Source organism: Meles meles, chromosome 4, assembly GCF_922984935.1.
Source record: "Meles meles chromosome 4, mMelMel3.1 paternal haplotype, whole genome shotgun sequence".
Taxonomy (NCBI): Eukaryota; Metazoa; Chordata; class Mammalia; order Carnivora; family Mustelidae; genus Meles; species Meles meles.
This window is the reverse complement of record NC_060069.1, coordinates 43,489,684-43,515,142: the sequence shown is the minus strand read 5'-3', so window position 1 is coordinate 43,515,142 and position 25,459 is coordinate 43,489,684. Positions and strand designations below refer to the sequence as shown.

The 25,459-nt window shown below is 56.8% G+C and overlaps 1 protein-coding gene across 23 annotated transcripts in view; it reads left to right on the top strand.

Moving 5' to 3' along the window:
• Positions 1–19,827, top strand: part of TNK2 (tyrosine kinase non receptor 2) — a 46,650-nt gene extending 26,823 nt beyond the window's left edge. For 4 of the 23 annotated variants that reach the window (XM_046002063.1, XM_046002064.1, XM_046002054.1 and 1 more), the window contains 15 exons: positions 926–1,106; positions 2,189–2,259; positions 4,194–4,415; positions 5,432–5,584; positions 6,066–6,343; positions 7,789–7,915; positions 8,307–8,453; positions 8,538–8,632; positions 13,668–13,862; positions 15,233–15,324; positions 15,887–15,931; positions 16,658–18,012; positions 18,106–18,219; positions 18,405–18,532; positions 19,006–19,827. In XM_046002063.1, the coding sequence (XP_045858019.1) occupies positions 944–1,106; positions 2,189–2,259; positions 4,194–4,415; positions 5,432–5,584; positions 6,066–6,343; positions 7,789–7,915; positions 8,307–8,453; positions 8,538–8,632; positions 13,668–13,862; positions 15,233–15,324; positions 15,887–15,931; positions 16,658–18,012; positions 18,106–18,219; positions 18,405–18,532; positions 19,006–19,012 (3,192 nt within the window). In that variant the 5' untranslated portion in view covers positions 926–943 and the 3' untranslated portion in view covers positions 19,013–19,827. Of the gene's footprint in view, positions 1–921; positions 1,107–1,169; positions 1,294–2,188; positions 2,260–4,193; positions 4,416–5,431; positions 5,585–6,065; positions 6,344–7,788; positions 7,916–8,306; positions 8,454–8,537; positions 8,633–13,667; positions 13,863–15,232; positions 15,325–15,886; positions 16,010–16,657; positions 18,013–18,105; positions 18,220–18,252; positions 18,537–19,005 lie in introns of those variants that run through there. The other 19 variants (XM_046002057.1, XM_046002053.1, XM_046002067.1 and 16 more) reach the window with 15 other exon arrangements.
• The last annotated feature ends 5,632 nt before the right edge of the window (positions 19,828–25,459 follow it).

Genomic DNA, 25,459 nt, shown 5'->3' with positions numbered 1-25,459 from the left:
TTCTCTGGGGTCCGTCAGGTCTGGGGACCCTATGGGTGGGTCTCAAGGGACCCTGTACCTCCCCCACCCCCAGCTAAAATACATGTATATGTATTAAGTAGGCTTCACACCGAGCATGGAGTCCAGCGTGGGGCTCAAACGCACGACTGTGAGATCAAGACTTGAGCTGAGATCAAGAGTCAGACGCTTAACCGACTGAGCCACCCAGGTGCCCCTAGAAAAATTTTATTTTTAAGTAATCTTTACACACAGTGCAGGGCTCGAACTCACAGCCCTGATCCGGAGTCACATGTTCTACTGACTGAGCCAGGCTGCTGCTTCTCTCCAGTTTTTTGGTTTTTTTTTAAAGATTTTATTTATTTATTTGACAGATATAGATCACAAGTAGGCAGAAGGGCAGGCAGAGAGAGAGGGGGGGGAAGCAGGCTCCCCGCTGAGCAGAGAGAGCCTGATGCAGGGCTCCATCCCAGGACCCTGAGAATGTGACCTGAGCTGAAGGCAGAGGCTTAACCCACTGAACCAGCCTGTTGCTCCTCCCCAGTTTTTTAATGAAAACTTTGTAAGAATGTGTCTGTTTTCCTGGACACACAATCAGTAGTTTTCGCGGTTCTCAAAGGGTTTGTGCCTCTGAGAACAGAGTGGTGGCTCTCTGGTTACTCAGCTGCAGATGCAGTTTGGACTTAAGTCCCCAATGCTAGGGCTTGGGCTGTATTCCGGCTGTCGAGCTCCGTCCTTGTGGCCAGTGGGAAGAGGGCACAGGGCTGCATGGCGTTCTGTACAGTTTGCGGGAGCGGGCAGGCGATTTGGGCCCTCTGTTGAAGCAGCTTAGTAGGAGGTGGGTGAGCCCAGGGCCCTTGGGGTGGGGTCCCCCACCCCCTGCCTGCACCCCAGGTCCCTGAGCCGTCCCTACCCCTCCCCCCCGCAGAGGCTGGGGAGCAGCAGCATGCAGCCGGAGGAGGGCGCGGGCTGGCTGCTGGAGCTGCTGTCCGAGGTGCAGCTGCAGCAGTACTTCCTGCGGCTCCGTGATGACCTCAACGTCACCCGCCTGTCCCACTTCGAGTATGTCAAGAATGAGGACCTGGAGAAGATCGGCATGGGCCGGCCCGGTAGGTGGGGACATTGGCCTTGCCGCTTGCTTCCCCACTGACCGTTCATCTCTCTGCCCTCAGGACGGCCAAGTGCGTGGAAGAGCCCTCCTCCTCCTGGCTTGGGGTGGCAGAGCCAAGGATGCCCAAGGCCTGTTCTGGAGCCCCCACAGTGGGCTGGAGGGCCATCGGTAGATGCCGCGCACCTGTGAGCGCAGGAGAGCAGTTGGCAGTGGGAGCGGTGACCTGGAGTTGGAGGACAAGGCAGTCTTAGAGCTCTGGAGACTCAGGATTAAACACACACCCCTTCTGGCTTGTTCAGACGTTTGGGGATGCATTCCTCTAGCTCTTCTCCACTATGAATGTGGACTTGAGTCTGCCCTGCTCACCATTCTGAACCCCAGAGGGGTCGGGGTCCAGAGATCCGTGTGACTAGGAGAAGATAAGAAACCCTTAGATGGTTAATTTTGGTCCATTTTCTCTTAATGTGTCTCTTTCTCACAAAGATCTGCTGTGCAGTGAACTCATTCTGTCTCTTTCCCATGAACCACGATCTGCCATGTCAGTTGAACTCATTTTTTTCCTATGTATTTATCCTAAAAGTACTGACTGTAACATCTAGAAGCAATGGTATTTATTCCTTGTAGAGCATTAGAAACTTATTAGTACATTCAGCTTAAAATAGCTAAATAAGTAATAACATGCTAAAGTAGACATTGACATAGGCTAGTTTTGGCTTAGATAGTTGGTATCTGATGCCAAGAACATAATAAAATGGGAGAAAAAACTCAAAATTGGGAAAATTCTACCCATTACCTTTTTTTTTTTTTTTTTTTCTGAACACTGGGAAAAGACCACTGCTGTTCAGTTTTGGTGGTTAAACGCCTCCCTCTTGTTCAAGAACCACTGCCTAGATGTGGAATGCCGTCTGGTTAACTGGGGCCCCTGGCTGGTTCAAGTGGTCTGTTTCCTGGTGTCACTGTGCGGAGCAGTACCTAGTGGTGGATGCACCCCAGGGGGACCAAGGAAAGAGGCAGGCGGGCAGTTTCTCTGGGGGATATGAGCTACCTAAACAACATCTGAAACCCCTTCCTTCTCTGCAGGCCAGCGGCGGCTGTGGGAGGCTGTGAAGAGAAGAAAGGCCATGTGCAAACGCAAGTCTTGGATGAGCAAGGTGCGTGGACGAGGAGTGGGATGGGGCGGGCAGCTGCACAGGCCTCCCTGTGAGGTCAGTCCTGGGGATCTCCCCCGAGCCCAGGCAGGTGTGATTTGTGCCTGGTCCAGACCTCCCTCCTCCAGGGTCTTACTGGGCAGGGTACGTACAGAACTGCCCAGCTAAGTGTCTCAGCCCCACTGGAGAGGGCATGTGAGTAGCCCATGTGCCGCGATGTCTTCCCGCCCCGCCCGCTGTGCAGTTGCATTGGGTGTGGAACACACACTCGCTGACAAGCACGCGGTAACCTGAGCCCTTCTTCTATCTGCCTGTTGGGGCCAGTGTCCAGGGCAGAGTGGTGGGGACTGTCTGGACCCAGGACATCTTTGCCTGGCTTCCCTCCTCCCCCACCTTCCCTAGTCGGCAGGGGGTTTCTCTGGTCATCTGGGCCTGCTGACAGCTTCCTTCTCCACTGCCTGCCCCCCTTCTCCCTTTGTCCTAATTTGGGTCTCTGGAGTGGTGAGTCCCTGGTCTGACTCAGTGGAACTTTGCCCATTGTCTGGAAGACAATGCGAGAGGAAGTGAACCAGCCAGGGCCTTCCCTCCCCACTTCTGGCCTCAGGGCTGGGGTGGGGGGTGGGCAGGGCAGAACAGCTGGACCAGGATTGGGCAGCAGAGATTTCCTGGCTGTGATCTGGCCAAGGGGCTGTCTCTTGGGATTCTGTGGCCTTTTCTGGGGACACTGTCCTGGTCCCTTGCCCAGGTTTTAGGGAAGGATAAGTTTGTTGGGTGGATAAGGGCAGGAGGGAAGAGCTGTGCAGTGCGCCTGGATTCAGGGGTCGTGGACCCACCACACAGGACGTCTTCGGGTTGGTCGGTGAACCTGTCCAGACCTGAGGCCTGTCTTCAGTGAGAGTGCTGGCGGCACTTGTCTAGCTCACCTCATTGGGCAGTGGAGAGGGTCCCTTAAAATAAAGGCTGTGAAGGGCCTTGTTAGCTGAACACTGCCTGCAAACATAAGGTAGTTTAGTTACTGGGAGGAAGGACAGAGCAGTGGCTAGAAGAGGCTCTCGTATTGGAGACACCTAACCCATACAGATAAGGCTCTGCCAACCTTTGGGGGCCAGGGGCCCAAATGGACAGGGTCTGTGGCCTGAGGCCAAGGCTTCGGATGCCCCAGTGCAGGGGCCAAGTCAGATCGATGGGGCCAACTCTGCTACTCAAGGCCTCCTTCCTCCTGTCCCCTGACCTTTGGCCCCTTCCCTCCACAGCCCAGGCTGCAGAGTCCCCTCCAGTCTTCCTTTCCCAGCTCTCAGCTCTAGGCACCCCTCCAGAAGCCCAGCTGTCTTCCCAGGCCCTTCCCCAGCAAGGCCTTGCTTCATCTGCACCCCCCATCCTCCCGCCATACACACACATTCATGGTCCAGCCTCAGGCTCAAATTATCCTCTCCCCCGGCAGGATGAAGGGCAGTCAGCTCCCCAGGGAAGGTGGAGACAGACAGCGCCAAATGGGCAACCCAGAGAAGGGGCCAGGGCTAAAAATGGAAAGGGAGGTGTTTGTGGAGGGCCCCTCAGGCTCCTGCCCATCTGCTCGGGTTAGGGGCTGGAGTCTGTGCTGGGGAAGGGGACAGGGAGGGACAGGTGGTGCAGAAGATGGGTCTGGAGGGGCTTTGGGCTCTCCCTGACCCCACAGCTGGGTGTGGGGCCACAGCATTCATAAGCCACATGCCTGCCAGTCCATTTCTGGCACATACCCCGAGGCCGCATTGAGACTGTGGGTTTCGGTTTGAGGGTGTGGTCTAGAGGAGGGAAGGGCCTCCAGCTCGGCTGCTCTCTGGCAGCTTGGCAAAGCCAGGACCTCTCTGGAGGCCTAGTTGACAATCCTGTGGGGCAGGGCTGAGTGACCTGCTCTGGGACCTCAGGCTTCCATCTGGCCCCTGGCTGCCTTTAAACAGGTGTTCAGTGGAAAGCGACTGGAGGCTGAGTTCCCTCCTCATCACTCTCAGAGCACCTTCCGGAAGACCTCACCCACACCAGGGGGCCCAGCAGGGGAGGGGCCCCTGCAGAGCCTCACCTGCCTCATTGGGGAGAAGGACCTGCATCTCTTCGAGAAGCTGGGAGATGGCTCCTTTGGCGTGGTGCGCAGGGGCGAGTGGGATGCCCCCTCGGGGAAGACGGTGAGCTTTCTGGGTCTGGTGGGGTGCGGCGGAGGGACAGGCTTCTATGAGACTCTGGCAGTGTCCCCAATGCTGCCTCTGAGGCAGGTCTTTCCCCTCAACTGGGATGTGAATGGGGCTGGGCACAGGTCGGAAAGGGGTTTGCTTGGAATCCATGCTCAACTTTAATTAGACACGTCTATTTCTTTTTTTAAGTTATAAAAATAATGTACTTATTATAAAACTTCGGAAATTATTTAAAAAATACGAAAAAACAGTTGTTTGTAATCCCACCACTCAGGAAGCAGAGTTAGCATTTCAGCTTAGTGAGTTTTTACGAATGCACAGACCTATGTGACCACTGCCCTGATCATGACAGAGAACAGTCCCAGCACCCCAGAAGGCTCCCTCTTGCCCCTCCACTGAGTGTCCTCTTCCTCCACGGGAAGCAGTCTTCTGATTTCTCTCACTATAGGTTCGTTTTGGGCCATATATATATATATATAGCTTTTTGGGAATATATGTGTATAGAAATATATATACACATATATTTAAGACTTCATTCATTAGAGAGAGACAAAGAGCGTGCACAAGCCGGGGGGGATGGGTAGGAGGAGAGGCAGAAGGAGAGGGAAAAGCAGATGCAGTGCTTGATCCCAGGACCTGGAGATCATGACCTGAGCTGTAGGCAGATGCTTAACCCACTGAGCCACCAGGCACTCCTTTCGGCATTGTATTTACAGTATTTTCCTTCCACACCAAAAGCATTTTTAGTATTCCATTTATGACAGCATTTTAATACTCAGTCACCACACTGATCACCTCTTCTTGTCGAGTTGCTCTTTCACCTGGGCGTTCCCCCAGGAAGGGGAGGCCCTGCCCCAGCCAGGCCACAGGCCCCTGTGACGTGCTCGCCCACCCAGATGAGCAGACCCGAGGCAGGGGTATTTGGACTGAGTTGGAGGGAGGAGCAGGCTGGTGCAGAACACTGGAGTCCGGCACCCGTCCTGACCCTGCCACATCTCCACCCCGGGCAGGTGAGTGTGGCTGTGAAGTGCCTGAAGCCTGACGTGCTGAGCCAGCCAGAAGCCATGGACGACTTCATCCGGGAGGTTAACGCCATGCACTCGCTGGACCATCGCAACCTCATTCGCCTCTATGGCGTGGTGCTCACGCCACCCATGAAGATGGTGAGTGCTGCAGCTGATGGCCGGGGGCTCAGGCAGGGTCTCTGGGCCCCCAGATCTGCCTGTCCCCCTGCCTGCACTGGGCTTCTTCTCTCCATCCTGATGAAGGACGCGTGGGTCCCCTACCTGATGTGGCCGGGCCTGGTCCTGCGGCCACTGGAGCCTGTGTCCATCTTTGGGTTTTGTTTGTGCTCATTGGCAGAGAGTTGGACTCATCAGAGGGGCTGGCCTTAGAGTTTCATTTTTAGAATTTCTAATCTGAGCTTCTGTGGTTGCTTCTTTCGGGGCTTCGGGTTCCCACGTTACCTGGAGGGAGAGGCTTGGGGAGCCGGAGAAGGCCTAGAGGTCCCCAGAGGACAGGCCAGATTGGAGCACGGAGCATGGCTCAGGCCTTCAGCAGAGGGACTGGGAGCCCAGCATGGGGCACCGGGGAATAGGCAGGGCTCTGCCACACTGACTCCTCCCGCCTGCCCTGTGGCCTCAGGTGACAGAGCTGGCGCCACTTGGATCGCTGTTGGACCGACTACGTAAGCACCAGGGCCACTTCCTCCTGGGCACTCTGAGCCGCTATGCTGTGCAGGTGGCCGAGGGCATGGGCTACCTGGAGTCCAAGCGCTTCATTCACCGAGACCTGGCCGCCCGGAACCTGCTGTTGGCTGCCCGTGACCTAGTCAAGATTGGGGACTTCGGGCTGATGCGTGCACTGCCCCAGAATGACGACCACTATGTCATGCAGGAGCATCGCAAGGTGCCCTTTGCCTGGTGAGGGACAGGAGCTGCCAGCTCACTGGGTCTGGACCCTGTCCTGCTCCATCTCGGTCCCTGCATGCCCCGGCCTTGGAGCCCCTGGGGCTTCAGTGACCACAGTAGCCTTTGTCTTTTCTGGACCTGGGGTGCCTGTCTCATGTGCAGTCCATCCACTCAGCCATCTAGGAATTCTCTGGGCCTGTGTGCTGGGTGGTATGATGCACAGGGGTGAGGGCTGTGGGGGCTCAGAAGGGCTTCCTGGAGGACTCCGTAGGAAGCTCCCGAAATGTCCGCAGTTAGCCAGGCAGACTGGTCGGTAAGTATGTTCCAGGGAGAGCTAGCGGCAGGCAGGGCCAGACCCTGCCGGGCCTAGAGGGCTGACAGGGACTTTCACCTGTGCACGGAGGGTACCTGGCCCTGTGCCGGCCCCTTTGTGAGCTTCTCCTTGCTTAGGCCATAGCAGTCCATTGCTTCCAGACACCCCTGAAGGACTGTGGCCACCTGGCTTTGGGCTGTGAGGAATGGGCCTGGTTCTCCTTGCCAGATGATCCTTCTAACCCGGGATGCACAGCCCCCCTAATTAATAACCTACTTTATATGTGGGGTGACCACACATTCCGGACTATGCCTATTGTTCTGGCGTCAATAACAGCGCCCCCTTCATACCCAGGCATCCCAGGTGGGGTGGTAAATGATGAAGTCCCCTCATGACAGCCACTGTGAGACAAGCAGGTTATTGTCACTCCCGTTTCACAGATGAGGAACATGAGACTTGGGGATCTTGAGTGACTGTCCCCGGGTTCCGCCCCCTTAGAGTGGCAGGGCCAGCTCTACAGTCCCAGGAGAGAGTCTTTGGTTCTCCTAGGTCGGCTTACCCGTCACCCTGCACCTTAGCCCCCCAGGGAGTGCCCTTCTGCAGCCTACACTGTGTGGCATTTCTCTGTCTCACCCAAAAGGGAGTCCCAGAGGGAGTGTGGGATACTTGGGTGAAGCCAGTATAACTGTTTCCAGCCATTTCGGTTCTTCCCCAGACCCTATCCAAATTTCCCACCCACACCTTCCTGCTGAAATGACCCAAATCCCAGGATCCTGCCCCAAATCCGGAAATTGTCATCCTCCCACCACAATTAGAAAACAGCCTGAGATATTATCCCATCTCCTCCCCCTCACTGACTCCTGGAACCCCGATCTCCCCCCCACCCCCAACTGCTTCCCTGACCTACAGACTTCCCCCTCATCCTGCCCAGGCTCCAGGGGAATAAAGACATGAGCGTAGATGATTTTCTGCAAGTCTATGCCTCCCAAGTCCTGTCCCTGATCACTTCACTCATGTCACCAGTACCTACTGGTGAGCCTGGCACACAGGCGCACCACATGTTGAGTGAGTGTCTAATGTCCAGTGGGCTGATGTGGGTGGGCGTGCTCTGAGAGGCTTTCCGTGTGACCTCTGCCTCTGCCAGGTGTGCTCCTGAGAGCCTGAAGACACGCACCTTCTCCCATGCCAGTGATACCTGGATGTTTGGGGTCACACTGTGGGAGATGTTCACCTATGGCCAGGAGCCCTGGATTGGTCTCAACGGCAGTCAGGTGAGGGGCTGGAGATGCTCTCCCTACAGGACGGGTGGGGGTTGATTGGGTTCCCTGTTGGAACTGGCTCTTTCTCACTAGGGTCCCTGTCCCCCCTGCCCTGTAGTTGCATTTGACCTCCCAGATAGCTGAGCAGAGAGAAGGGCCCTCGATGGTGAGGAGAGGACCAGACTGGGGTTGGCTTACCTTTATTCCCTTGCCATGGCCACCTACCCAGAGGCCCCAGCCAGGGGTTGAGAGTCAGAGGCCTAGGGATAGGTTCCTGGAGACCTTTCCTCTGGGGTCCAGGCCTGGCAGCCCACAGCTCCAGGGGTCCATGGGCTGGAGGGAAGGTGGGAGACAAGGATCTGGGGGCTCCGCTTTTATTCAGACTGTGCCACCCCACCCCCAGATTCTGCACAAGATTGACAAGGAGGGGGAGCGTCTGCCACGGCCCGAGGACTGCCCCCAGGATATCTACAATGTCATGGTTCAGTGCTGGGCCCACAAGCCAGAAGACAGACCCACCTTTGTGGCCCTGCGGGACTTCCTGCTGGAGGTGAGGGGAGGCCGGCGCCATGGGGCTGGGGTATCCGGGCAGGGGTCAGGCCCAGGCTGGGCAGTGACCTGTGTCGGCCCCCAGGCCCAGCCCACAGACATGCGGGCCCTCCAGGACTTTGAGGAACCAGACAAGCTACACATCCAGATGAATGATGTCATCACTGTCATCGAGGGAAGGTAGGGAGAGCGGGGTTGCCCCTGCACTGCCTCAAGGGGTACAGGGTGGGAGTGGCAGAGACCTCTGCTGCCTCCATGGTTCCCATGACAACTAGGGTGCGGGGAGCCTGAGCTGTGCAGTAAGGGGAGGATGGGCCTGGCTTTGCTCTCGAGTGCCTGGGGCTAAGTACCAGACGCTGCCGCTCCAAGGGAATGTCCCTGACCAGCACCACCTCCTTTACCCTTTCCCCACTCAGCTCCAGCCCTGGCTGTGTGGGTCAGGGCCAAGCTGCTGTGACGTTGAGGCGTAGGAAGTGGCTCAGTTGGCCTCGGGGCCACAGCTAGGGACTCTGGAACTCTTGAACATTGCTCTCATCTTCTCCCCCTTCCCTTCCCGCCTCCTCCCAGGACAGGGACTCTTGACTACCCACCTGAGTGCCTGTCAGTATTCCCAAAGCAACCCGCCCTCTTCCTGGCAGCCTCTGTCCTCCCACTGAGCCCCACTGCCCCTTCCCAGGGCTCTGCTGCACTCTCTGCTGGGCTGCCCACATGGGATCCCAGATCCCTTCTGTTCCTGAGCTCTCCCCGGAGCCAGACACCTGGGATGCTTGCCTCTGCCTCAAGGCGCCATCTCCTGAGTCACGTCAACTTCCTGCAGCCCCTGTTGGAGCCCTTCTGCCCAGGAGGCCCTACCCATCACTCACCCCACCCTCTGTTATCTGATCCCCAGGGCAGCTGAGGAACTGGTTAGGGCAGCGCAGGCTTGAGGTGCCTTTGGGGTAGGGGGTGAGCATGGAGGACCAGGAAGAGGAGCGAAGCAGAGGAAGTCCCCCGTGCTCCCAGCTTCTGTGATGCATGGCCAGGCCGGAGGGTGGGGAGTTGGGGGCAGGGGTCGCTTCCCATGGAGCCCTTTTCCTGGGCCTCAAGTTTGGGGGTCTGAACTCATAGTTAAGTCCTGTCCCCATGGGGGTTGGTAAGGGAGGAGAGCTTCAGGGTTGAGTCAGAGTGATGGAGTGGGCCTTGGAGCCCAGGGTGCTTCTGGGGACACACACCCTGCCCTCACTGTGGCCAGATCAGGGCTCCCCTAGCCTTTGGGCCCAGTATCTGGAAATACAGATGACATATCAGTGAGTTGTGGGGGTGGAGGTTTGGGGAGATAGTGGTGGTGGACAAAAACAGAAAGCTTCTAGGAGGTGAGAGGCCCCCAGGTCAGGAAGGTAGATAGTCTCTGGATTTGGGCCTGGGGCCAGGCAGGGGACTATAGGCATGGGTCTCTGAAGAGCATTCTGGAAATAGGAAGATGCCCCATCTGGAGGGGCATGGCAGGGCCTTAAGTCAGATGTCTGGACCCATACCATTTCCACCTTCAGGAACCCGAGGACCTTGGACCTGACCCCTCTTGTGCACCATAGCCCTCGGGTCTTTATTTCCTCCCATCCCCCACTGTCAGTGGGGGCCCAGTGTTCCCCAGAGAGTGACTCAATTGCTGCTTGTGTTCTGGAGTATGTGTCTCAGGAGCTGGTGGCCTGGGTTTCCACCAGAGCGAGGCGGGCAGCAGGTGGGGCCCCGGGGGAGCCACTCCTCTTGGGAGGCACCATGGTCGTGCCTGCCCCACCTTGCGTCCCAGGCCCTGGTTGGCCCCAGCTACAGGCTCTGCAGTTGTCTGCTGGTGTGAGCTCCCTGGGCTCCTCCTCCAGGGCCAGCGCTGATTTGGACCACGGTGCCTGCACATGGTTCCTGGAGCTGCTCAGGAGGTGGGAGGTGAGGGGCAGGAGGACACAACAGTGGGCGAGGCTTTGGGGGTGGGTCTGTGTGCTTTCACTCTGGCCCCTTGTTTTCTTGGTGCCTAGATGTCTCTGTGTTTGTTTGGCCGACTCTGTCTCCATGTCTCTGGGTGGAGGGTCTGGACTTGTATGCGTGGTTCTCTGCTTCCCCGTCTCTTAGCCTGGCTCATAGCTCTGTGTCTATTTCTCTGGCAACCGTGGGTTCCCCTTGCGGAAACAGTGCCGAGTCTGGGATCCCCTTGGCCATAGCTCGGGGCTTCTCAGGGTTCCAGGCAGTGGGCAGGAGAGGACACCCAGATGCTCTGTCGAGCTTGTGAGGGGCTGTCTAGACGGAGGGACAGATGACGAGCGGGTCTTTTTTTTTTTTTTATTAAAGATTTTTATTTTATTTATTGGACAGATAGAGATCACAAGTAGGCAGAGAGGCAGGCAGAGAGAGAGGAGGAAGCAGGCTCCCTGCCAAGCAGAGAGCCCGATGCGGAGCTCGATCCCAGGACCCTGGGATCATGACCTGAACGAAAGGCAGAGGCTTTAACCCACTGAGCCACCCAGGCGCCCACGAGCGGGTCTTTTCCAGGGGAATCTTGTTTGGAAGCTGAGATGGCCGTAGCACTTCTGTGTTCTGTTTTTATAGAACTAGAGAAGGGAGACAGATGTGGAAATCTTCTTCAGGGCCTTGGCGTGGCCTGGTCCTCGGAGCCTCTGCTTCCAGGGGTAGGTGGTGGGGGGAGCCAGGGGCCTGGGTGGTCCAATACCAGGGATGCCTGGGTCACTCAGAAGTGAGTGGGACTGTGTTTTGAGCAGAATGTTTAAGCAATAGTTATCAGCTGTTTCTGGGTTGGACTACCTTGGGCCAGGACTGGATGGGGGCTGAGATTTCCAGAAGCTGGTCCCAAGTAGAAGCAGGGGCAGCCTTAGGCAGTTCTCAGTTCAGACTTTGGTTTCCCAGGTGCCACTCAACTTCTTGCCTGTCCCCAGACGCCAACAGGCAGCAGGAGACAGAATGTTTGTTTGTGCCGGAGGTGCTGGGCCCGGTCCCTTTCTCCGGGAACTTGCATCTGCGCCACAGTGTCTGCCCACGGTGGGCCTGACCCTCCCGTTGCTGTGGAGACTCTGGCCCCTTTATTGGGCGGGGGAGGGAGCGTGGGTGTGGCCAGTGCAGGCTGGGTGGGACAGGTGGCCTCCCTGTGTGAGCCGCTGGTGCCTGGGTCCCACCAAACCTCGGAGGGGGTTGGTGGGCAGTGCAGGAGAATGTCGGCCATCTCAAGAGTTACATCTTGTCGGGAGGGTGCCGCTGCTGAGTGTGCTTGGGATGTGACTCCCAGAGTGTCTCTTTCCTAAGCGTGCTCTGCACTCCCAACTCCCCTCCCCAGGGAGCAGAGTGTGGGAACTGATGTCACTGATGTCAGGACTCCCTGCCGGCCCAGTGCTCTTGCTTGGCCATACCTGCAATAAGGTGAGGGGGCTGGTGGGTCCAGAGGAACCCCTGTGTCAGGACTTCACCTGCGCTGGCAAGAGGCAGGGGGTGGAGGGAGGGACCTCCTGGCAGTCTAGCCTTGCTCAGGGTCCACAGGGAGGGCATGGTCACAGGGCGGACCTGGCCTTGGACGTGATTTGGTTCTCCATGGGACTGTGTCTCTGTCTCAGCTGCCTCTCTCACCCAGGTTAATGTGCACCTCTGAAGAGGCATGGAGGGCAGAGTCCATTGTCCAGCCTGGTTGGGCATCCGAGAAGTCTGTGGAGGGACCTGCAGAACCCAGGGCGCCAGTGGGCACAGGGGGGGAGGGGAGACCGGCGGCAGGCGTCCCTCTTCACCCTGCTTTGTGGGTGGATGTCAACCTCAGCCTGCCCCCGGGGAGCTGCGGTGCCGGGTGGGGGGCCGTTTCTTTCCTCGGAAGGGCCCTGTTGTATTTGGATGGCTTTGTCCCTTTGTCCCTTCCTGGGTGTTGTCCTCTCTTCTTCCTTCCTCCCCTGCCCTTCCCACCCCAGGGCAGGGTGTAATCACAGGGTTGCTGTGTCTGATGGTGGGCTGGTCTGCTGGTCTGCGGTCCTGCTTAGAAGGAGGCTGGATTCCCAGCCCTCCCCTGCCCCACCTCTTGGCTTCCCGAGAACTGCTGGACTCGTGGGGCTCGACCTGTGACCTCTAGAGCTGGAGATTTGAGGTCATGCTGCTCCCAGAGGGCCACGTTACCTTCCAGAGGAGGCTCCAGGAGCTCAGCCTCCATCCCCCCTCGGCCCCTGCAGTCTAGTCCCAGTTTGGAGGAGACCTTTACACTCCTGGCCTTGTGGGTGGGGGTTGACTGGGTATGCGCTGGTGCTGCCACAGCAGCCTGAGGCTGTCCTTCCCTCTGCCTCTGCTCGGATTCTGCCCACGTTGTCGTCAGGTGCAATGAGCCCAGCGGCAGATAAGGGAGCTGCAGCCTGCTATTCGAAGTGCCCAGGAGGGCCCCCTCCTGGCCCGACCCCCACCCCAGGCCCAGGCTTAGGCTGCATCAGCAGAGATCAGAGTGAGGAGCTCGTGGTCCCACAATCCGGCTACACTGGGACGCTGGGTCCCTTTCTAGACCCTGTATTTAAGACAAGAGTGGTGCTCCCCAGGAGATGGCTGGGGATAAGGGCGAGGGTCCCACAGCCCTGCCGAGAGGTTGCAGAAGGCACTGGAGACGCAGAACTGGTAATGGGACGGTGTGGATTGCTTCGAGTGCTTCTAGGTGCATGAGGGGCTGTGTGCAGGAAATAGAGTGTGGTTGGAGGGCTCGGCTCCAAGCCGAGTGCTGAGACTGTGGTGCTTCTTTGGACCCAGCAGCTTAGGATGCCGGGAAATGGCTGAAGAGCAAGGTCCGGTGGCCAGCTGGTGGGGGTTCAGGCCTTGCCGGGAGGAAAGAGGTGAGGCAGCTTTGTAGGAAGGGTGCTGCCTTGCAGACTAACAACTGAATTTGAATCCTGGGTCTGCTATGATCTGTCTGGGAACTGTAGGCAAGTCCTGTCACTTGTTTGAACCTGTTTCCTTATTTGTAAACTATAGGAAAAGCTGTCTGACCCACCTAGGTATCTTGGGGTAAGGTGTGTGCAAACAGCTGGGCCCTGTACAAAAGGAGTGACTAGCCTTGGGGCTCAGGGCAGACCCCACTGGTCTCAAGGTCGTAACCCTCGGGCCCCTTCTGCCCGGCTGGTCAGATAGCATGGCTAGAGAGCTAGGTATGGAAAGGGTCCCGCTCCCTGTCCTCACCCCCACATGCCCTGGGGTTCACCATGTCATCTCTGTTGAGCAGGGCTGAGAATTACTGGTGGCGTGGGCAGAACACACGGACGCTGTGTGTAGGGCCCTTCCCGCGCAACGTGGTGACCTCCGTGGCTGGCCTGTCGGCCCAGGACATCAGTCAACCCCTGCAGAATAGCTTCATCCACACAGGACATGGCGACAGCGACCCCCGCCACTGCTGGGGCTTCCCTGACAAGATCGACGAGTGAGTGCGATTGGGGGTGGGGGGTCACCTGTGGCTCCGGAGTCATAGGCTCTCGCTGGCTTCCGAGGTCCTTGTCACAGCCATGGGGCAGAGGGTCCCTTACTGCCCAGAAGCTGTTCCCTGCAGGCAGAACTGGGGTTAGGAGCTTGGGGGGCTGGAGACACACTTCTTTTTGCTGGAATCCCCCACCCCGGTGCACTGACCTTAGGAAAAGGGGCTGGGAACAGCCTTCGGAAGGAGCTCAGCAGGGAAGCTGTCATGCTCCCTAGTGTTTGTGTAGAAGCTTCCCTTCTTGGGCTGCTAGAGTCCTGGAGACTGAGCCTGTGGGCCCAGCGGTCACGTGAGTTCGTGTTCCCAGACTTGAGGGCACAGAGAAAGAGCTCCCTGTGGGGAGACACCAGATGGAAGGTTAGGCAGCACCCCCACCTGCTTGCCCACTCTGTACCTGGTGTGGGGGGGTTCAGTCTCCTTTAAGCAAAAGGATGAGGTCATTAGGGGGCACCTGGGGAGGACACGGAGAAGAATTAGTCATTTCCTGAGTGCCCTGCCCCAGGGAGCCACCTGGCAGCTCCTCTCTCCGCTGGCCCCAGGGGGCTTCCAGGCAGCCCTTTCTCCTCTAAGACTTCTCCTGACGTTTGGCTCCGCCTTGAGAGGCCCGTGAAGCAGGCCTTCCCCCCTTGCCCTCACACACCAGGAGCGAAGCCCTGCAGAGCAGCTGGTATCGCTCACCTTCCAAGAGCCAGGCGCGGGCCTGAGGGAATTGGGGCGAGGTGTGGAGACGCCCTCCAAAAGGAGGCCCGGCGCCCTCTGCCCTGCTCATGGCGTGCTGTGGCCGGCCCAGCCCCATTCCTCCGGGCTTTAATCAGCCCAGTGACTAAGTCCCAGGGCCTGACAATCAGCACGGGGCTGGAGAGGGTGAATCGGGAGCGGGCCAGACAGCCCGGCCCCTCCTCCACCTGGCCATGGGGCAAGAGTGTGCCTCCTGCCCACCCTGCCACGGTCGTGTGGCTGGGTGCTCCCGAGAGGGCCGGCAGGTGGCTGCCAAGTGTGGGTGGGGTGCCCTGGCTGTTGCGGACAGCAACTCTGCTCCTGGGGGGTATTCTTGGAGCCCCTTCAGCCCAAACCTTTCAGCCTGCACTCAGGACTTTTGCCCTGCCATCTCTCTGTGACCCCTGTCCCTGGGGTACAGTTTGCGGGGAACTGCAGGGAGTTGGAAATCCTGTGCTCCCAGCCCAGCTCTGTGCAGGTCTTGGACAGGATGGTTCCCGGCACGTGCCCAGGGTCTTAGTCTCCACCTGACGTTTCCGCACGGTCGCCACTGCACAGCCTTCCCCCTGCTTCCCCCCTCTGACTCAGTTGTCTCCCCACAGACTATACCTGGGAAACCCCATGGACCCTCCTGACCTGCTGAGTGTGGAACTGAGCACCTCCCGACCCACCCAACATCTAGGAAGGGTGAAAAGTAAGAACCCAGCCCCCCAAGTTCGTCAGCTGCCCAGGAAGAGGTACTGTCCTCTCCGGGCACACTGAGCCGGCTGCTCTGGCTCTGGGACAGTTGGGTCAGGGCTGCTGGGGGACAGCTGAGCCCTGGCTCCGGCTGGCCGTGGGGTGGAAGATGAGAGGCAGCTGTATCCGCCGAGGTGGGCACCCGCGGCCAGTCCTGTGCTGGCCTACCCACCTCAGCTTCCCTCTGCCCTCCTCCCTGCCATGCTCAGATCCTGGCTTTCCTCACTCCCCCTAATCCTGCTGTCCTCTCCCGAGCCAAAACCACCCCACGGGCTTCACGCTGGCCAGGAGCCTCATCCATCTCCCGGATCCTGTGCCTGTCGTTCCGGAACACGGTTCCCCCCATCTTGCCGCCCCACTGCTTCCCATTGCTGTTGGGTTTGTACGTTCACGCGCCCCTACTCACTGCCCTCTCTCTGTCTCTGTCCACGCTCTGCCCTCCCGTCTGGCCCTCTTCCCTCCCCGCCCTCCGTCTGTCCTGCTCCGCCCCTCTGCTCTCCGCACGGCCTTTCTTGCAGGGCAGCCTCCGCCTCGCCCACCTCAACCTGCCATCTTCGCTCAGAGTAAGTGGGGCTGCTCTCGGTGCCTTGGCCCCTGCCCCCGTCCCCTCTCTCCTCTCATTCCTCCTCTCCTTCTGGAAGGTACAGAGCCCCAGTGGGCTGGCTGGGTGGGAGGGGGTGTGGGGTGTGTGCTGTGAGCTTTTGCTGCTGACCTGGCCCAGCATGCCTGCCTCTCCCCTCACCCCAAAAGCCGGGGCTTCTGGAGCAGGTGTGTGGTCCTGGTGCCCACCTGTCCCCCAGCAGCTGGCTCTACCCCATTCCCTTTGGGACCTGCAGAGGCTGCTGCGTCTGGGCTTTTGCAGTATTTGGTCAGGAGCTCCGTGCTCTCCAAGGACAGCGCCAGCTGCCCTGGGTGGTGGGCGATTGCCTGTAGCCTCCAGCCCGCACTAATGGCGTGCCGAAATGGGGTGGGGTAAGCAGGGACTGATGGGGCCCAGGAGCCTGGGGTATTTGGGGGTCTTGTGTGTTGGGGTGTCAGGCTGCTGCAGGGTGTTGCTTGCTCTAGCCAAGGTGGAGGCAGGGGCGTGTCAGCCCCCAGAGAGCTGGCAGTGTCCAGAGCAGTTTCTGTGCTCCTATTTGAATAGGGTTGGTGTGCACTGAGAATTTTGGCAGCCGAGGGCTAACCTCTGAGGGCAGTGGGAGTGGGGAGTTGCCGAAGATACTTGCCTTTCTTCCCCTGTCCCCCTGCCTGACACTGCCTTCCTGGTGGGGTCTCCCTTTCTATCCTAGAGCCAACCTATGACCCTGTGAGTGAGGACCAAGACCCCCTGTCCAGCGACTTCAAGAGGCTGGGCCTTCGGAAACCAGCCCTGACCCGTGGGCTGTGGCTTGCAAAGCCCTCGGCTCGGGTGCCGGGCACCAAGGCGGCTCGAGGCAGCGGGGGTGAGGTCACGCTCATTGACTTTGGCGAGGAGCCCGTCGTGCCTGCCCTGCGGCCCTGCGCACCCTCGCTGGCGCAGCTGGCCATGGACGCCTGCTCCTTGTTGGACAAGACCCCGCCGCAGAGCCCCACACGGGCTCTGCCCCGGCCGCTGCACCCCACGCCCGTGGTGGACTGGGATGCACGCCCACTGCCCCCGCCTCCCGCCTATGATGATGTGGCCCAGGATGAGGATGACTTTGAGGTCTGCTCCATCAACAGCACCCTTGTGGGTGCAGGGGTCTGTGCGGGGCCCAGCCAGGGGGAGACCAACTACGCCTTTGTGCCTGAGCAGGCGCCGCTGCTCCCTCCCCTGGAGGACAATCTGTTCCTCCCGTCCCAGGCGGGGGTCAAGTCGCCCAGCTCGGCCCAGACGGCACAGATCTTCCAGGCGCTGCAGCAGGAGTGCATGCGGCAGCTGCAGGTCCCGGTGGCCTCCCTATGCCCTTCTCCTGGCCCGGCCCCAGCGGGTGAGGACAAGCCCCAGGTGCCCCCCCGCGTGCCCATACCCCCGAGGCCCACTCGCCCACGGGGTGAGCTGTCTCCAGCCCCCTCGGGCGAGGAGGAGCTAGGGCGGTGGCCCGGACCTGCCTCCCCTCCCCGGGTGCCTCCCCGGGAACCCCTGTCCCCTCAAGGCTCGAGGACCCCTAGCCCCCTGGTACCACCTGGAAGCTCCCCGCTGCCAGCCCGGCTCTCCAGCTCACCTGGGAAGACCATGCCCACCACCCAGAGCTTCGCCTCCGACCCCAAGTATGCCACGCCCCAAGTGATCCAGGCGCCAGGCCCACGGGCGGGTCCCTGCATTCTCCCCATTGTCCGTGACGGCAAGAAGGTCAGCAGCACCCACTACTACCTGCTGCCAGAGCGCCCACCCTACCTAGAACGCTATCAACGCTTCCTGCGGGAGGCCCAGAGCCCTGAAGAGCCGGCCCCTCTGCCTGTGCCCCTGCTGCTGCCCCCGCCCAGCACCCCAGCCCCTGCTGCCCCAACGGCCACTGTTCGACCAATGCCCCAGGCCGCCCCAGACCCCAAGGCCAACTTCTCCACCAACAACAGTAACCCAGGGGCCCGGCCACCAGCCCTGAGGGCCATGGCGCGGCTGCCACAGAGGGGCTGCCCTGGGGACGGGCCAGAGGCTGGACGGCCGGCAGACAAGATCCAGATGGTGAGTGCCGGGCCTGGGTGCTGAGGTGGGGGACGGGGCGGGCAGGGGCCCCAGCGCCCCAGAGGAATGGGCCCAAGTGGACCTGACGGGTAGGTGGGTGGGTGTGCCCAGCTGCAGGCCATGGTGCATGGGGTGACCACAGAGGAGTGCCAGGCGGCCCTGCAGAGCCACAGCTGGAGCGTGCAGCGGGCTGCCCAGTATCTGAAGGTACCGCCACCTCCCGCCCACTCTGGCTTTCAGGGACCCTGAGGACTGGTTCTGCTGCTCTGGCCTCCCCCTGCCCCTCCCCACCAGCCTGCCTCTGGCTCTCCTCTGCCCCCACCCTAGCCGCCCTGGCTGACTGCCGCCCATCACCCCGGTGTGTCCCATGGCACCACCCTCTGCTCCCTCAGGTGGAGCAGCTCTTTGGGTTGGGTCTGCGGCCGCGGAGCGAGTGCCACAAAGTGCTGGAGATGTGCGACTGGAGCCTGGAGCAGGCCGGCTGCCGCCTTCTGGGCTCCTGCGGCCCTGCCCACCACAAGTGAGTGAGCCCCGGCCTGAGGAGCCGTGTCCTGGCGGGCACCGCGCCAGGGGACAGCCTGGCCCCTCGTGGGCCACACACCCGGAGGCGGGCAGCAGCCCCGAGCCGGGACAGGGACAGCTCTGGGGGAGAGCCGTTTCTCCTGAGTGCCTGTAGACTTCTTAGCCCCTAGGTTCAGATGAACTAAAGAGTGAAAGAGGGAACCGGAGCCTCCCCTCTCGTGGGGCTTGTTTACTGTGCCTGTCGCCCTCTGATCGGCTAATAAACAGTACTGCTGTTCTCTTTATCATTATCATTATTAAAGATAAAAGGCATCCCAGGATGATAAATTCCAAAATTACTGCTGACTTTTCACCTGATGAGCCTAGCACCAAGAGGCCCTTTCGTGCCCACCCATGCTGGACAGTTCGCTGCTCTGTTGCATCCACCCCTCTGTTGATAGAGGCCCTTTCTGGTTGTTTCCCACCCTTCAGGCGCTGAGTTGTCGGGAGAGCCAGAGGGTCAGCCCTGAAGGAATCACTTGAGCCTGTCCATCTGACAAGGGTGGGGAGAGACCCTGCCCGGGCCTGGAGGACCTGCTGCCACTCGCTGCTTCTAGCGGCAGGGCAAGGCCAAGTCTGCGGGAGACTGGGAGCCCCGCCTTGCCATCCATCCCTCACCCAGTGCTGTCCCTGTAACTTTGGATCAGCCCTTGGTGCCCTCAGCCAAGGGGCGGGAAGAAGCCCTGTGAAGGCAGGCCTGGTGGCAGCCTCAGCATGCCCTGCAGCCAACCTGCCTCTGGCTCCAGCCCCGGGTGTGGGGCCTGTGGCCAGAGCGTGTCCCCAGGCTCTGCTGGCCGGGAAGCCAGGCTGGACCCGTGCAAGGAGGATGTGTTGGCTACACAGAAAGGGGGACCAGCACCCACAGGCCCTCCCCAGGGCAGAGCCCTTCTCCAGGGATCCCCTGGTGGGCTGTTGGGGTGTCGGAGAGAATGTGACTTGTGGCCTCGCCATGGATACGTTATGGGACTTGGCTGTTCTTAGGATCTTGTGCCTGGAAATAGCTCTAAGTGGCTCAGGAAGCAGAGCAGGGGTGCCAGATTGTTCTCTGGCAGGGACCAGGGCCCAAGGCCCCAGGGTTGGAAGGAGACCAAGGGGGCAGCTGCCCTGGAGGGACACCAGAGTTTCCTCTCTGACCCAGCTCCTCCCCTATGCTGTTCCGTGTTTCCCTGCCAGCCTCTGCCGCCAGAGTTGCTGCCCCAGCTATGGATCCCTGCTTCTTCCAGATAAATAAAGCTAGTTTCTATTTTATGTTAACTTACTTGTGCCTGCCTGTTTCTTTGCCTCTTGGTCAGCAGCTCAAGGCCCCAGGGCTTCCCAGGCCACCATCTGTCCAGGCAGCAGGCCCCATGGCACTGCCTGTGGACAGAGGGAGGAAGTGCAGCCAGGGTGACCCTTGGGGCTCCCTCCCCTTCAGGGCTGGCAGAGGGGCAGAGCCTCCCTGATGCAGACGCGGACTCACAGTCCCTCTGTTCTTTCCCTAGAGTTCCCAGAAGGTGGGGTGTACTGCAGGGGAGAGCTGGCACGAAGCCAGAAACTTCTGTAACAGGGAAAGATTCAATAGGTGTTTTCATTTCATTTTTCTGAGTATTTCATGTGGTTTAAAGTTCAGAAGGTATGGAGGAGTCTCTAGTGAAATCCCCCACCCCAGCTGTCCCCCTCCCCCCGCCAGAGGCTGCCTTTCAGCATCAGAGTCTTTTCCACTTACAGCATGTTGAGAAGTTCATAGCCATACTGAATGAGCATCCCTCTTCTTGTTTGGGGTTCCATGGCTATACCATGGTCTGTTTAACCAGGCCTCACAACCATTACTGCAGTAAAATGGCACATGCGGATTAATTTTCACTGGCGAGTCAGTCTGAAAGATGCGATCCCAGGAGCAGAGCTCCACGGTCAAGAGTATGTGCTTTCATGATGAGTCTTGCTGAATGGCTGTCCACGGGGGAGGTGGTTCTGGCAGCCACCGCCGCCAGCGCAGGAGAGATTTCCATGTGTTACTGAGCTTTCCGATTTTTGCTGGAGACACAGGTCTCCCTAGCTTTAATTTGCATTTCTCTAATGAGGGCATACACACAAAAAATTATTTGGGCCATTTGTATTTCCTTTTCTGTGAGCCACATATTAATACCCTTGACCCATTTAAAAGGTAAATGATTAGTCTGTTAGTGGTTCTTAGAAAATGACTGGATCAAGGGAAGTAGCCCTTGGGGCTTAACCGTGCCTCTGGGCAGGAGGAGAGCTAAATCATGGAGAGGAAAGCTCATGGTTTAGATTTGTTAAAAACACAAAGACCACTTAGGATGGTCTTGGGAGCTGTCTGTGAATCTGCTGCTCCAGGCTGGCCTGCGGGGTGGGCCCTCAGGCCTGGGAGGTCTGGAGCCTTCAGATCAAGACGTGTTCAGCATACCCTGTGTGCTAAGTCAAGAATTCAATTATATTTAACTGCGATTTAAAAAATGCTTACTTTTGGGGCGCCTGGGTGGCTCAGTGGGTTAAGCCGCTGCCTACGGCCCAGGTCATGATCTCAGGGTCCTGGGATCGAGTCCCGCATCGGGCTCTCTGCTCGGCAGGGAGCCTGCTTTCCCCTCTCTCTCTGCCTGCCTCTCTGTCTACTTGTGATCTCTCTGTCAAATAAATAAATAAAATCTTTAAAAAAAAATAAAAAAATAAAAAATGCTTACTTTTAAAGATTTTATTAGAGAACGTATGAGTGGGTGAGCACAAGTTGGGAGAGGGAATAGACTCCCTGCTGAGTGGGAGCCTGATGAGGGTGTTCCCAGGACCCCGGGATCATGAGCTGAGCCCAGGTAAGATGCTCAACTGAATAAGCCACCCAGGCACCCCTAAGAATATTTGGTCACAATGTATCACCAAAGAGAAGTTAGTATTAAGTTAATTTGGGGCTTTGCTGTTAGATCTAGATTCCATTCCAGTTGTGTCTGATCTTAGAAAAGTTACTTAACCTTTCCAAGCCTATAACCCCGGGGACAGTCATCCCTGCTTTTTAGAATGGTTGTGTGGATTAAATGAGGTTGCACAGATCAAGTATTTCGCTTAGTGCGTGGACCATGACAAGTACCTAGTAAACTGTAATCATTGTACGTTTTATTTCTTCATGTTCCTGCTGTTTCTCATTACTCACCACAACTCTGGTGTACACACACTTGTCTTCTCTTCCCATTTCCCTTAATTTTATTTTATTTTTTAAAAATAATTTGTTCTTTTGCTACAGAGTCATTCCTTTTTGTCACTCATAGACATTTTCAACTTCAGTTTTTGAAATGTACTAGCAGAGCTAGTACATTTCAGAAAGGTATTTTGCAAGGGTGACTCCGAAGGATCGGGGGCTACTCAGTGTCTCAGGAAGCCAGATGTACTTTTGCCAGATCCCCTGTTCCCTAAGTCCCAGGGCTTCCTGCTGTTTCACTCCAACCAGCCTGCCAGCTTTTGCCAGCATCTCCTGGGTTTACTAAAAAGATCTTAAGGGAGGCTTTTGAAAAAGTTGACCTGGGCTTGTTTGCCAACAAGGAGAATCAATGAATCGGCAAAGGATTCACTGGGTACCTTACTGTGTCAGATCCTGAGGAGGTAACACAAGCTGAACAGACAGTGCCCAGGGGACGCTGCCATTCTAACCAGATGATAAGTACTCTCAGATCGTTATGTGCCAGGCGCCTTGGGAGCAGAGGAGGTGGCTTCCTGGAGGAGGTGACATTGTGCTGACTTGCTGGGAAAGACTAGGCAGGTAGCAGGAAGGTGAGGGGCATGTCAACATTGCAGCTGGAGGGAACAGACTGGGTTTAAGTGCTGAAGTTCGGTAAGGCTGGAAGTCATCCTTCTGTTGTGTTTTTGGGATGAGCTGGAGGTGGCTCTTGTCCGATTCTGATCCTGGTGAGTGAGGCAGGCCTGGATCATGAAGCTGCTGGTGTGATATCCTGAGTCCTTTTGACAGCAGAGGAGAAGAAGCAGAGGAACGGTGTGATCAACCTGTGTGGTGTTTTGTTTTTGTTTTTAATATTTATTTGTCAGAGAGCACACAAGCAGGGGAAGCAGCAGGCAGAGGGAGAAGCAGGCTCCCCACTGAGCAAGGAGCCTGATGCAGGACTTGATCCCAGGACCCTGGGACCATGACCTGAGGCGAAGGCAGACGCTTAACTGACTGAGCCACCTGGGCATCCCCAACCTGTGTCTTTAAGAGATAGCTCTGCTTAACAGTGGCTCACTGCTCCACTTTAACCATGAGTGGAGGAAAGATCTAGTAGATATGTCTCACTGCATACTGGGAACATAAAGGTGTTCTTAATTTGAAGCAAATTGATTTTTATGGAAATTTAATGTCAGGGAATAGAGGGACCTTCAACTCCTGGAATCCTTGGCTAGAGCAGGGATTCCCAAAGGCCAGTTCAGCACCAGTGCTGGTCTAGGGTCAAGTTTTCATTGGTCTGAGTTGAAATAAGAATAAGAATCATACAACGGAGTTTTTCTTAAAATGTATTCACATTCAAGAACTGCCTTTATCCTGAGATTTCTGTCTTCCTACATTTATATTGAAATGACTATTCCTGTGTGATGATGGTAGGGATAGTGGCAGGTGGTAAGTTTGTCTGCATGCCCTTAGGTAGCTATGCTATGTCAGCTTGCCCTCTCCAGCAATTATTACAAGGATCCCTGAAATCTGTCTTCAGAACCGCTGGGCACTAGTGCTTTTGTGTTGCACAGCCCCACCTATTGGCCAAATAAGACATTGCAGTCTGGCTTAATTTCAGATTGCAGAGAGAGAAGATTGTGTAAAGTCATTGCCCAATAAATCCGTTAAATCCAAAACCTGCTGGCCCGGGCCCATTGGTGCTTAAAGGACTCATCCCAGAGAACCTGGGAGGGGAGGGAACCGGTTTGCCCACCATCTGGAGCCAAATGGGGGCCAGCTAGGATCTAATGCCAGCAAAACGGACTGGGTAAGAGGCTCTGAAGACCAGTCCTAAATCTAGAAAAGAAACTAGGGGCTGCCTGGGAGGGTGCTGTGGGCTAAAGGAGTGCATGCAGTCACTCACCGGTGACAAGTCCTAGGATGACACCAGCACCCTTTGGGAAACCCCAGGCACTACTGTATGTTTTGTTAACGTTTTTATGATTGCCATACATTCTCATTGTTCACTGAACACTCAGAAAAGCACAATGAGAAAATTAAAATTACCCAGAAAGCCACCTGGAACTTTGATATATTTTCTTCCAGTTTCTTTCCTTGCACATACGTGTTGCGTATATTAGTGTCATGAAATTAAGGTCATCCTACTTCGACTATTTTTTTTTTAAAAGATTTTATTTATTTGATAGACAGAGATCACAAGTAGGCAGAGAGGCAGAAAGAGAGAGAGGGGAGGGGAGGCAGGCTCCCTGCTGAGCAGAGAGCCCGATGCGGGGCTTGATCCCAGGACCCCGAGATCATGGCCTGAGCCGAAGGCAGAGGCTTAACCCACTGAGCCACCAAGGTGCCCCCCGCTTCGACTATTTTATAACCCTTTTTTACTTAATATTTTATACCAAAGATACTTTTTCCTATCGTGAAATTAATTCTCTCAAATGTCATTAGATGTCCAATCTTAAAACACTGCAGGGTTTTCATTCTGTAGAAATGAAATGCAGAAATTTTGTTAATTTAATCCACTGTTTTGTTAACATTTCTATTCTGTAACAAATGATCTTTTAAAAGATTTACTTATTTATTTGAAAGAGAGAATGTATGCGGGCTTTGGAGAGCTGGGAGAGGGGAAGAGGGAGAGAATCTCAAGCAGACTCCCCGCTGAGCATGAATCCTGATGTGGGCCTCAGTCCCATGACTCCGAGATCACAACCTGGGCCGAAATCAAGTCAGTCACTCAACTCACTGAGCCACCCAGGTGCCTGTATTTGGTGACAAATTATTTTACCAAATACTGCTAAATGGCTTTTGAGAAAGCTTTCTCTTCTTTATTAAAACAAAGCATATAACTAGTAAACAGAGGACTCATATTCTGGAGATATGTTTTAAAATATTTTTGAGTGGGGGCGCCTTGGTGGCTCAGTGGGTTAAGCCTCTGCCTTCATCTCAGGTCATGATCTCGGGGTCCTGGGATCGAGCCCCGCATGGGGCTCTCTGCTTAGCGGGGAGCCTACTTCCTCCTGTCTCTCTACCTGCCTATCTGCCTACTTGTGATCTCTCTCTCTGTCAAATAAATAAATAAAATCTTAAAAAAACAAAAATATTTTTGAGTGAAGTGATCTGTTGAGAATAGTCTGGATGGTTGGAGGAAATGGGCCACAAGTTGGTAACTATTGAAGGTGATGACGGGATCGGAGAGGTTATGGCGAATGTTCCTTTCCACAAGAAAAAGAGAAGCAAAAATGTATGCGTCTTCCAGCTGGGGACATTCCCATTGGGGCCCCAGTCTTCTCTGAAGTTGCCTTTGTGGGTTTCCCTGTTCCTGCTGCCACAACCAGGAGGCTGCCCAGGATGAGTGACTTGCCCCCTTTGTGGCCCCGGCACAGAGTGTTCAGAACTCCTTTCTCTTGCCCGCCTCTGTGAGGTAGAGTCAGGGTGGAGTTTTACAAACCACAGAACCAAATCCTGAGGGAAACCTCTCCAGTCCTGTCACCAGCCTTGTCACAGGCCCCATCCCCCATGTTCACCCCTTATCCCGAGGCCTACTAAAAGGGTAGCATGACGTCCCGCCACAGCAGCATCACCTGGAAACCTGTCAGAAATGCAGAACACAAATCCCATCCTGGACCTACTGAACTAGAATCTTAGTTCTACCAAGATTTCCGGGGGGTCATGGAAATGATCAAGTGTGTAAAGGCTTGAACTAAAGGCAGCTCTGCTCTAATCCCAGAGAGCTGGCGGGCCTTGGGT